A 13,553-nucleotide genomic window follows, 5' to 3' on the forward strand; every position below is an offset into this window, starting at 1 on the left:
ATATATACGTATGTGTATATATACATATATACGTATGTATATATGTATATATATATACATATATACATATATATATACACTTGTAAATATATTTGTATATATATCAGTGTTAGGTCTATACAATGTTGATTACACACAGGCAAATTACTTAGGTACAGAGGCAGCATTTTTCACTTATTAAATATTTGGAGAAAATATTTGAGATAAAGGAGAAGAAAATCAGGTATTTAGAGAGGAACATGTACTTAACAAGAAAGTGTCTCTGACAGATAAATATTTTAGCCATGGAACCAATAACATGTCTAATTCATGAAGCACACAATAATTAGGCTCTGACCATGCATGCAGCTCTGGCTTGGCACATAGTAAGTTTTCAACAAATGAAATGCAAGATCACATAGCAATGGGGAAGGGGGATTAGAATGACTCTTCAGCCCCCCAACACTGAGTATAAATTCTCCACCGCACCAGTTGGCAAATGTTCAAGACTTTGGAACTTAGGGAGGTAAAGGGGGAAATAATGGGAAGAGGAGGCAGAGAAGGGGTAAAAGGAACCAGAGGAAAAGGCAAATTCGGCCCGAATGTGTTTGTGCCCACTTGAGAAAGTCAGTCACAGAAAAGCATTTTTTTTAATGCACTAATATTCTGCCTTCCCTTTATTTAAAATATGGAACATTCATGTGTCCTCAGGCAGAGTAATCATTTAAAATATGTTGGAACAAAAATGATTAAATTAGCTTTATTCTTCAATTATATAATTTACGAGAGAATATCATTTAAAAGAAAATTTCTAAACTTGGCTGACAGGAAGAATTGGTTTCAGTTTTAGAGATTATAACTAATAAGTGAAATGGAAATGTTCCTAAATTTTCTTCAGCCAAGATATCATGGTTTCTGGAACATGCATTTTCCAATAGTTTTTAGAAATCTTAATGGTCTCTCTGACTGCAAAGTTTTAGCATCTGGCATTCTCATTCAGCCAAAGGCTGTGCAAAACTTTATGTGGCTAAATAATGCTCTAGAAAGGATACACCTAAGACACTTAATGACTGAGTAAATTCAGATGTGCTCATATAGCAAAATCCTACTCCAAAAAAATAAACTCAGGTGGGACTAGGGCAATATTTTAAAAATAACTGTCATATTTGTTGCAAGGGATAAATATTGAATTGCATTACGCTCTAACAAAGCAATCAATAGATTTAAAATCTCCATAGCTGTTTTTATCTATGTAACTAAAAAATATTTTGATTCCAAGATACTGAGACTATGAAATGAGTGGAAGGACAATCTTGAGATGGGAAAAGAATACTAACTCAGCCCCCATTCCAGGTTTCCTTTAAGGAATCTTTCCCCTTTTAATCACATTACTCATCTTAACATGCTATTATCTAATCATGTGACTCATAAAAGTCATGATTTGATATCATGATATTTTGCCTGTACTGAGTAATTCTGAGTTTTGGTTCTGTTAACATATGTTACACTTACCGATCTTCTGGGCAACCTGTTGTAAGTGTAACAGAGAATATACCTGAAAAATATTTGACTAGCCCCTCCTTTCTTGCTGTTACATAAAAATGGTTTTCTCCTTACGTCACGAATCTATTCTGCATGTTAAATATTTGCAAAGTACTTTAAAATTCTTGCTGAACGCTAAAACAAAGACAGCAGCCTATGTTCATTTGAATAACCACAAATGTTTGCCCTCCCAAATTAAGGGCCTCTGAGTTTAATTCAAATCAATTTGATGACTGGAGAGAGAAAAAAAAAAAATAGCTGGGCACCTACTGAGTACAAGGCCCTGTGCCCAAGGTGGAGATAAAAGTAAACTTTCCAGGACTAGACAATCTGTCAGAAATTACTACATTTCATATTATTTAATTCACACCATTTCCTTCCGGACTTAAAAGCTAAACTGTGAGACGCAAAATACTCACCTTTTTAGCATTAAGCTTTTACAGTGCTCCTTAACATCCAACATTGTAACTAGTTACATAAAGATGTAGTGTTTTCTATATATTAACATATTATTTCATATTTTGTTCATTAGGCTTTGAAAGTATTTAGAATGAAGGTTCCATTTATTGTATCCAAAAATAAAAATAGCATCAAAGTCTTTTTGCAACTCCCCAAACACAGTTAGTGAATAATGATCATATGCTAAAAAATGTAAAATGCAATTTGTGCTGTGCCCCATTTACTACAAAATCACTACGAACAATGCATTTTGTACACTATATTGCTCCAGGGAAACTGGATCAGCATCAGGAATGAATAAAGAACACTGCATTTGAAATCAGCTAATTCTGCTTCAGCGCTTTTAAAAACTATTTGTTATGATATTACTTCCTGTCAAGCACATAATGTGATATTTTCCTCAATAAAACTAAACAGTTGCTATAATTTCAGCTTCCCTCATTTTCCACTTTTTAAGCACTAAATATTTAAACAATGCAGACCTGGAAGTCTCTAGCCAGTCATCTGATCCATGCATCTCCTTGCCTAAGGTATAGTAACTATCCATACGGGGGCCTGTTATGGCACACTGATATACTTAGTGGCAGCTGTCAAGGTCCTTACCTGCCCACAGGCCAGGCCCATTCCTCTTTCTCCCATGCCATGTGGACATGATAAATTTAACTCCAGGGCATCTGCTCCGGAATCCTTTTAATAAGAAAGGAAAATGAAAGAAAATGCAAAGCTTTATTTATATACTAGTAGACTTTCACCACTGATAACAAAAATCATATTTGTCAAGTGTTAACTATTCTGTTTTCTGCATCACAGCTATCTTGTGAGGTATGTTCTAACTCTCTCAAATTAAGGTTTATATAACAACCACCACCATCACAACAATCACACCACCAATATTTACTGAGTGCTTATAAGGGGCCACTCACTGCTCTATATGCTTTATATTTGTTACCTCTAATTCTCATAATCTTTGTATCATTATGATACCAATTTTACAGGCACATGAACTGAAGTATTAGGGAGGTTAAATTACAAGCTTGGTTATTAGGTGACACAGTAGAGATTGTAACTGAGATTGGTTTGACATCACATTTATTCTTTCCTAAACAGCTTCTATTTTTTATATACACAAATCTTACTAATTATAGATAATTGATGATGGGAGTAGGCATACAAAGAAAAATGTAGTAGGCTAGCTAGAATGAACAAGCAAAATTTAAAATGTTTTTAACTGAAAACCAACATTATTATATGCAAAACAGTCCATCTAAGAAATTGGAAGTATTGATAGTTTTGTCTTAATTACTTAATAAAAATCCCTCCTATTTTAATTATTAATTCCTTCGTATACAAATGGATCTTGTCAAAATAAACAACATAATTCATTCTAAGTATTCTTAGAATACTTTGAGAATCTTAGAATTCATGAGAAGTCTTCTGTGAAGAACTTAAAGGATAAACAAAACACTTTTAAAAGTTATTATAATGGCAGGGAGCAGTGGCCCACACTTGTAATCCTAACATTTTGGGAGGCCGAGATAGATAGACGGACTGCCTGAGCTCAGGAGTTCGAGACCAGCCTGGGCAACACAGTGAAACCCAATCACTATTAAAATACAAAAGATTAGCCAGGCGTGGCAGTGTATGCCTCTAATCCCAGCTACTTGGGAGGCTGAGGCAGAAGAATTGCTTGAACCTGGGAGACAAATGGCAATGAGCTGATATCGCACCATTGCACTCCAGCCTGGTAGACAGAGGGAGACTCTGTCTCCAAAAAAAGCTAGTATAGTAATTTTAGGGATGGAGGAAAAACTGATTCAAGTTTTATATTCTTTTAATAACTTTTAAAAATAACTTCTATAATTTTTCCAGTGCCACAATTTATCTTTCAGTAAGGCCAACTAGAAGCTTGAACTGGTTACAACAGTATTTTAACAGGTTTAGCACATGAAAAGGCTTAAAAAATAGTTCACTACTTTCTAAGTACATCAGACCTTTCTTTAGGCCAATAGCTGTTTCTTTTTTCTCTTTCCTTCCTAATTGTTTAAGATTTTAGCCTATTTTTTTCCTTCCTTATAAAGTTTAAGCAGGACCTCAACAGACTTACAAACTCCAGTTAGCTATTTCTTGGTTTCAATTTTCTTGCCTATCTTTATTCATTAGTAAGTCTGGTTTTTCTTCTGCACATTTGTTAATGTCCATTTGATCACTGAGCTTGTTTTTAAATATGGTTTCATTATGGTTTTGCTTTTCTAATCCAATTTTAAAAGGCTTGTTATTTGAGAACTGCTGAAAACCATGCTATTCTTTCCTTGATGGTTTGGTAGTGAGCATGGATGAGCATGGCCTGCTGAACCCTGAGTTCTAATTCTAGCCTGTAGCTAAGGAATTCTTAGCCTGTAGCTAAGGAATTGGGAATGATTTGGACAAGTCAGTCAATCTTCTTTGTCTCCAGTTGCTCAAGTGTCAACTGTGGATAATATGACCTGTCTCAAAACTACACCATGCAATAATTACAAGCTTAATGAAAAGATTGTACAGTGCAAATATATACAATGTAACATGTTTGTTATTATTTCCTGGTTAGTTCAAATATTTCCTTTAGACTTCTCTATTTAACTGAAATGCGGCAATTAATAGCAAATCAATTCAACCTCATTTTGGATTAGATAAACTTTGCATGTTAATTGTATACATATTTACATTATGTATATTTCATTTCAAACTTACACCTAGCTACCATATTAGATAATAATAGCTAACATTAATTGACCATTTACAATATGCCAGATACTTTACTATGTCCTTTGTATGTTTTATCTTAATTTATCCTCACAGAAACTCTAAGAGGTAGGATACATCATTATTCCTCCTTTACAATTGATACAACTGAGACATAAAGAGTTCAAGTGATGTATCCAACATCCCACAGCTTCTAGCTGATAGTAGCGTCTTGAACCCAAGCATTTTGAGTTCAGAGCCTGCGTTTGTACCATTACAATTTACTAAAAATCACTTATTTTATGGCTGGAGCTGTCATAGTGTGTCAGGAAAAACATAACAGCTCAATATCTTTACAGCTTCTAAGTTTGAAGTAAAAGTTAAAATATTTTAAAATCACCTGTCCAATATAAAGTTTTTTCAGTGACTAATTATTACAATTTCCCCGATATTGTATACATATACAAACACCTACTCACCAAACACACCTGGAAAGGCCTTTGAAATGTGCATCCAACCCTCAAAAACAGACAATGCTATTCAAGGCGACACCAAGAGAACAGAAACATTCATGTGGCCTCTGCTTGAACATTCCTGTCTCAGGATGCACACTACCTTAAAAGGCAGCTAATTCCATTTCCAAGCAACTCTAACCATTCAAAAAGCCTTAATTGCTGAATTAGCATGAAATGTTAAATTAACTGAAATTGGGCATGCATTCTGATTCTTGTTAGTCACAAGCTTTTTAGTTTAGCCACTTACCCAGAGTTTATTCTACCTCACCTAAATGGTTATAAAATGAAATATCTTAGTGATAGCAGTGACATAGGAAATACACTATTTTTAATTTCCTACATTATCTATTTATCATCCATCTATGTGAAGTAGAGTGTATATATATATATATATTAATGTTGTGGGCTCTGAGCCAAACCATGGGTTTGAATCCCACTTTTAATGTATCCTAGCTGTGTGCACTTGAACACATTATTTCACTACTTTTGGCCTTAGCTTCCCCACCTTGCCAAAAAACAAGAAAAATATCAAGTCAGTGACAAGTTAGAACTCAAAAAAAAAAAAAAAGGTAAAAATTAGAAGTAAAACTGTAAAAAAAAAATGATATTAAGTCATAGAGTTGTGGTTATAAGGTATAAATAAACTTGATATTTGCACAGAAGAGTTCTAGGGAGATGTATTTTTAAATGTTTCCAAAGCTAATACAGGAAATGAGAAGTACCAAAAAAGAAAGTTTATTTTTTACAGTTTTAAGTAAACTGAAAAGAAAAATAAGAGCTTTGACATATATGAAAGTTTGAAGAAAAGTGATGAAAAATAAATTTGATAAAAGTAAATGACTTCTGGAAGGTAGTAAATACTATAACGGTATATACTATCTATCTAAATACTTTACCTATCACTTATCTATCTATCCATCTAAATACTTATCTATCCATCCAACTAGACCTCTGCCTTGATATGAAAACGATTTTAGGTAACTCACCTGGTCCTACATTGTCTAAACCTCAGGAGAAAAAGGAAAAGTAAACTATCCTGAGAAATTCTTGGAATATGGCAGTTGTATACTTTTTAGAATTCTCTGAGTCACTTTATAAGAACACCCAGAGAAACTAAGGTGGCAAAACCACAAACCCTGTGCAACATATATAACAAAATCAGGTACAAAGCGTTTTTCCTTTCTCTTCCCCTTCTTTCCTTAGTTCTTCCTTTCTTTCCTTTATCTTCCTCATCAATACAGCTCTAGCCATTGGCCAGGGCAGAGCAAGGCAGGTGATCCTGAGCTTTTGAGGAGGAGCCATGAGGGCTCACTGTGGGGTGTCATAGCCTATGCAGAGTAGAGCCAGAAGGACATCTACATGGTCAGTGGCATGGTGTGGTGTATCATGGCCCAAGGGAAGACTTCCAAGGGTGACAGGGGTTGGCAAAGGACATCAGAGCAGAAGTAGGGTGGGTACAGTGTACTGCAGCAGGGCATGAAAGCCACAGTTATTGGATTCTCTCTAAATTTCTTTGTTAAATGAATACGTGGGGTCAGATGTTGACTTTCTAAGTAGCAATGCTATTGTCTAGTCTCAAGTATCCAAAACTGGAGTTAAAGTTCTCTGGGCTCTTAAACCAATCTGAGACAGACCTGAGACAGGCAAAACACTCTACTGGCTTGGGCTCCACTGGACATAAAATCAGTTACTATCTCTCATCTCCAGCTGCATGTCTCTCTCCTGTGATTCCATTCTGTCCTGTTTACTGTCCCTGTTCAGAGACTTACATCCAAGTGGTCCTATATATTTCTGTAATGTGCCTCTGTCTGTTTTTTGTTTTTCTTTCTTTTTTTTTTTTTTTTAACCTCAACCTATTTGAGACTGTTAACTCTCACAGCTATTTAGTTCAGAACATATTGCTGCCCAGATTCAGGTAAAAAAATGATAAGAACCTGGCTTGTTAGTGTTTTATTTTTGCCGTGCTAGGAACAGTATGATCACTTGGTTTTAGTGCTTGTGCCTCTCCACTGGAGCTTCCTTGTCTCTTCCTACTGAAAGTGGTCAGGACCTTGGCAATCCCTCACAGGTACCTGCTTAAAATCTTCATCACTGGATTTTAATCAATTCAAGTTCATGGGTGCCAAATAAAATACCACTCTTCCCATTTATTGTGTAACAGCTTCCTTTTTGTTTGTCACATTGCAATATTTGAACTGCACACTTCTTTTTTACTTTATTCAACAAATATCTGCTGGGAGACAAAGCCTTGTGCTTGGAATTGAGAATTAAGTAGTGAGCTAGATAGGGGTCTCAACCTCCATGGAACTTGCTTTCTAACAAGCAGAACAGAGGAACTATTAGTAATGGCTAATCACACAACTGTTAATCACCACTTTATTACATACTACAGAGGAAATGCACAGACAGAGGCAGATCCAGATTTGGGGGAGTCTGATGCTAAAATAATTTGGAAAACCCTCTTTAAGGAAAAAAAAAATAATTAAAAATTGTAAACACAGAGTTAGGTATAGGGACTTGGAAGTAGCCTATTCAAATAAATGCCCTGAAGCTTAAGCTTCATTAAGTATCTGGTCAACTGGCCTCTGAAGACAGGGAGGTTTAACTTACAGAGCCAGAGGCTCAGGGTTGAGGAAGAGAGAACATTCCAGGCCAAGGGAACAGCAAATGCTCTGAGTTGAGAACGTGTTGGAGGAGGAAAAGAAGGCAGTGGGATCTGGAATGCCGAGAACAGATCCACAGTGACACTGAGGAGAGGCAGGCAGAGGCGAGACCAAGTAGCACTTAATAGTCAAGTTAAGGATTTCGAAATCAGGAAAAACAGAAAGAATTTGGATTGGTTGAGGGCAAGAAGATTAGTGCAGCTATTGTAGATAACTTGGATTAGAATGGTAATGATGCATATTGAGCCCCAGCCAATTATAAGCTTCCTCAAATTTGATGGCCCAATTTGTCACCAAGGCTTTTGCCACTAGTTCAAAGGGGAGCCCCAGTCCCTGTTGCGATCTTCACATCTTCTATAGTAGTTGTCAGCTCTCGCACACTCCCTGAAGATCAGAGATGGGCTGTGTTACAACCTCCACTGAGCCTGTCAAAGTGAGAGCTCCAGGAGCACCAGTGCCCAGGCCTGATCAGGAAGCTCTGGCCTTTCCCTACAATTCTGGGTTTAGATGAAGCATTACACACCATGTTATAAAATCTGGCTTCCCTAGCAGCTTCCCTGAAGGGGCAGGGCATACAACTGAAGAGTGCAGAGGCAAGTAAAACCCTATGGAGTGAAATGGGACCAGTGAGAGGAGACTGAAGAAGCCAGTAGATTCATTCCTTCCACTTCCTTTCCTAGAAAGTGATGAGAGAATGGGTGAGTCTATCGTCTTGTGGGATGATGTGCTATTCCCTTCCCATATGACTGAGCAGTTGGCTTCCTTTCCTTGTGAAGTCGTGGCCAGCTCTGGAATGCACCATATTGCATTTGTTTTCCCTTCTCCCCATCTCATTTTTCTGTTCTTCCTCAGTCTTACTTCTATGAGACTGTATACTTCCATAAAGCTTTTTCACAGTAACTTTGACTCAGGCTGTATTTTCAAGGCTAATTACAAATTAAGAAATAAATGGATTCAAGATCTACTACTGTATTAAAGATCTATATACAAGCAAATATTGTGGACCTTCAGTAATGGATCATATTTGATTGCTCCCTATATTCACCTTTGTTTTGTCTGGTCAGGGACTTTATACATAGTAGGTGTTTCATAAATCTTTTTTTGTATAGAATTGGAGTAGACTATTGCGGTTCCAGAAAAGCAAGAGAGCCTGTGATCAGATACCTGGACCAAGAAAACTAAGCAGATTCTAACGATGCTACTGATTTGACACTAAGCAGTAGAAACTTCTTTCTGGTGCTCAAAAATCCTGAAAAATTTAAACCAGGCTGAAGAATATACAAGACAACATGAAACACACGTGCATTCTAAAGTTCTACTGTTCTATGTGTATCGTTTCTGTTTCAGATAAAGTAGTAAAAAGCTGAAAGCAGGCTTCCTCAACTCTTTACTGTGTAATTCAATAACTAATCTGCCATAAAAGGGTTTTATAAACTTAAGGTATAGTATACACCATCACATCACATTATTAGCCAAACTTAAAGCCGTTGGCATGCAGAAGTGCTGGTGTGGTGTCTCTGATTTCTTACATCTGTATATCACCACCCACAAAAGAAACGTACATGTTAGGTGGAATAGTAACTTTGACTTGAATATGTTTTTGTTTGTTTGTTTTAATGTGGGTTTTTCCATTGTAAGAAAATCATGCTATTTTTAAGCATGTGTTCCAAAATCAAAACCAAATACTGATTCTACAAAACGTTATTGGGTGCGTACATATGAACTGTGATGACATCATGCTGCTTAATGCTACCCTCCTAGAAGCTGTGAAGGCCTGGGGGATACTTCCTTCATGTGATATCTCCTGGGCTAGTCCAGATCTAAGATTATGGTGAATATTTTTATTTTTTAATTGACATTATCAAACCTTCTTGTTATGTAGACTGCTCTCCTATGGAGAGATTCTGCAGATTGTTTTGATTAAATAAAAGGCATGCCTTTTCCTCCCTTCTTTCTTTTTTCCTTTCTTTTTATTTATGTTTTGCTATAGAATAATTAGAAGGTGTTATTAAATCAAACTAAAATTAAAAATATGAGATGTGAAAAAAATCTTTAGATTAGCTAGTCTGTTTATACTTAAAGGGTTTTGACTTATAAAAAGTAATCTTGTCTATTTAAAAATTCTCATCTAATATTGAAAAATTAATTTTGAAAAGTATTTTGTTCTTACAGAAAGGCAGAGAAGCAAGCGGCATGATAAAGCCATTCATCATAGTCAGCTTAAAATTGGCAAAGCTCATGCCAAGCATGGGCTCTGTGGAAGATTTCATGGTCAATTAGGTAAATACATGTATCAAATGAACCCAGCACGGAAGATCACAAGGCCAATTACTGATCATGTTTAATTTCACCCCTCTAAGTCCCAGAAGTAATTTTTCCTCTCCCAGTTTTAAAATATCCAAATAAAATGTATAATCAACATTTTTGAACACTATAGACAGCTTTACAATATTTTATAACGTAGCGTCAATTAGTTAATCAATATTGTTAGATTTAGTCTTCTGTATTACTGAGAGGTTTTCAAGAAACCCCAGTCAAGACTCTATAGGCTATTTTCCATGACAGCATGAGGGACATAAGTGTATAATTTTAAGTATGTATTTTTTTATTTGAAATACAAATTTGAGGCACATGGTTACTTGTTTGCATTTGTGCAGAATTCAATTTATATTATGGAAAACCTGCTGACTAGTGTTCCATTCAGGAGCATTCTGTCCTACTATTTTATGCATGTCTGTATTCAAACTAGAATAGTATTAAATGAACCTTTTATACTTTAAATATTCAAGATTTTATATTCAAAATTTCTTCTCTTACTGTCAAGCTAGTTTGCCTAAAGGCAAGGTAAGATCAAGTTAGACTCTCAAAGGTAGAATTAAATTTTATCATGGCATCCATCATAATATACAGTTTGCTTAACATGCAAATAAAGAGTGTATGGATTCAGAGAATAAAGGATTTTTAGGTAGTGTGTGAAATCCAAGGGACCACTTTTATAGAATAAATTCCTTTTAAATTTAAATTTCCATCATTTTAATGAAAACACAGGGTAAACAAATTATAATAGAAATGTTTTAAGTTACATTTTCAATTCAATTTTACTTCTACTGTATTATTTTTCATGGCAGCTCTTTATTTAAAAACTAATAAAAATAGGAGAGAAGAAATAAAATAAATATATACTAAAGTAATCATTACCTCAGACATTTTGGAAAGTTCCATCCAGTCGTTTTTATTGTAACTGCACATGATGCTAGCAATCACAATCTTTAAAAAGAAAAAGAAAAGAATATAAGTTTAAGTAGTTATGGTGTTGCATGCAAAGATATATTAATATTTAATAAATGCATAATGGTAAATTATATTATAAAATTGTCAAACTACCAAAAAATAAATCATTAGAAAACAGCAGGATATGAGAGTAAAACACTGGATGACATTTGGGGCTTTGGACTTACATTAGGAGACTTTCTCATTTACCATCTGTGAACATTTGGGCAAGTTACTTAACTTTTCTGATCCTCAGTATTCTCTTTTAAAAATGGTGATGGTAAAGACTTTGCCAACCTCTGAAAGTAGCAGTGTAAATACATGCATGTATGTGAAGGGATTGTCTAAATTATACAATGCCATTAAAATGTTGTTTATAATTACTGGTATAGTGAAAGGTTTTAAGGGATGGAAAAGAAAAAAAATTAGTGTCTCTTTTAAACATAACTCATCATAGTATACATAATAATACCTTAAATATTCATAGTGCATTATAGTTTTAAATTTTATTATATATTGATTATTTAACTATAGTATTATAGAAATCCTATAATAGAGACTGTATAGAGTAGTAATTACTAATGTCTGCTCCGAAATTAGGATGTCCAGGTTAGAACTCCGACTGTGTCACTTACATGTGGCCCTGGGCAAGGTATTTAGTTTCATGATTGGTAAAATTTGAATAATAGTGCCACTTACTTAGAAAAGTAATAAAAGAAATTGCTAAGACTTATATAGCTCTCACAGTGTGATTGGCACTGTTTCAAGGATTTTTACTTTATTAACTTATTCAATCATTCCCAATATTATTCTCCCCACTTTGCAGATGAAGACGCTGAGGCAATGAGATCTGACAGTCACATAGCTGATGAGGAACAGAGCCAGAACCCAGAGCCAGGCAGTGTGACTCACTGAGAGTCTGTGCTTTTAACCACTAGGTTTTGCTAGCCCAAAGCAAATACTGGATACATGTCAGTAATTATTTCCTATCATTACCATTTAAAGACTATGAGATTGAGGCTGGGTGCAGTGGCTCACACCTGTAATCCCAGCACTTTGGGAGGCCGAAGCAGGAAGACTGCTTGAGCCCACGAATTCATGACCAACCTGAGACATATAACAAGACCTTGTCGCTACGAAAAAAAAAAAAAAAAAAAGAAAGAAAAATCAGCTGGGTGTGGTGGCCCACGCCTGTAGTCGCGGCCTCTCAGGAAGCTGAGATGGGAGGATCACTTGAGTCCAGGTGCTCAAGGTTACCGGGAGCTATGATCATGTTATTGCTCTCCAGCCTGGGCAACAGAGAGAGATTCTATCGCTAAAAAAATAAAGACTAAGAGATTGAGACACAAAGAGTTTGTGCCAAGATTAAAGTTGCAGAGACTAGTGGTAAGAGTCCTCTAAAAGCCATTGTGCTCTCACCACACAGAGCTTTTTTAATGTTGAGAAAAAAACCAAAAACATGCTGTAAAAGTCAGATAAATGTTTTCATCAAGAGGATAGAAAAGTTGCCACCATATTGGAGAGAGTTCTAAAAAGCGGGGAGAGAAGCCTGTCTTTAAAGTTGTTTTTTTTTTCTTTCCAGATAGACTATAAAAACCATGAAAGCTGGGGCTAATGTGCATTACTCATCATTTATCCACAGTAACTAGCATGATATTTGGCACGTATCAAAGACTGAAAGAATAAGTGAATGAGGTCACCAGGGGTTTAGGAGCAAGGGGTTGCATTATCAGCTTACCCTTTTAAGAAGATTAAGTAGAAATGAAAATCATAAGATAGAGAAGGGAAAAATAAACAATTGAAAACTGCTGGTGAATTATATGAGTAAGAGTGAAGAGTGAATAGGACTGATGAAGGTATCTGTCTTGGTGATGAAAAAATAATCAGATATAAAAATACATAGGACTAATCAACTAGAGAAGCAATTAAACAGAAGGAAGCAAAAGATCTGAGAGTCTGAATTGAAGCCACTGAGAAATTTGCAGAACATTAGTCACATAAGGGTTGAACAACATTCAGAAATATGGAAGCCAGGAGAAACAGGAATTTTGAATGGACTCCTTAGAGAGAGGAACAAAGAGAAGAAAGTAAAAGCAGATGATAGAGGAGGAAAATTAAGCATGCCAAATTATTGTTCATTCAGTTTAGGACTCAACTTTTTTTAACTAGTGAAACTACAGCTTTTCAAAATTGGGAAGAAAAATGTACGACTGTTTGTTCCATGGCCTTTTCTCTAGGTGCTAAAAGAAGTGCAAACTCATACTCCAAGCTTCATTTGCAAGTAGATTAGCTGGGCATGGTAGTGCGTGCCTGTAATCCCAGCTACTCAGGAGGCTGAGGCAGGAGAATTGCCTGAACCCAGGAGGCGGAGGTTGCGGTGAGCCGAGATTGTGCCATTGCACTCCAG

The 13,553-nt window shown here is 35.7% G+C and overlaps 1 protein-coding gene across 6 annotated transcripts in view; it reads right to left on the reverse strand.

Moving 5' to 3' along the window:
* DPYD (dihydropyrimidine dehydrogenase) overlaps positions 1 to 13,553 on the reverse strand; it is an 851,840-nt gene that overhangs the window by 273,042 nt on the left and 565,245 nt on the right. For all 6 annotated transcript variants that reach the window (XM_032248001.1, XM_032248002.1, XM_032248005.1 and 3 more), the window contains 2 exons: positions 11,075 to 11,143; positions 2,584 to 2,667 (listed from right to left, as the gene is read on the reverse strand). In XM_032248001.1, coding sequence (XP_032103892.1) covers positions 2,584 to 2,667; positions 11,075 to 11,143 — 153 coding nt within the window. The remainder of the gene's footprint in view (positions 1 to 2,583; positions 2,668 to 11,074; positions 11,144 to 13,553) is intronic.

Source organism: Sapajus apella, unplaced genomic scaffold, assembly GCF_009761245.1.
Source record: "Sapajus apella isolate SASKATOON/1434 unplaced genomic scaffold, GSC_monkey_1.0 scaffold64, whole genome shotgun sequence".
Classification (NCBI taxonomy): domain Eukaryota; kingdom Metazoa; phylum Chordata; class Mammalia; order Primates; family Cebidae; genus Sapajus; species Sapajus apella.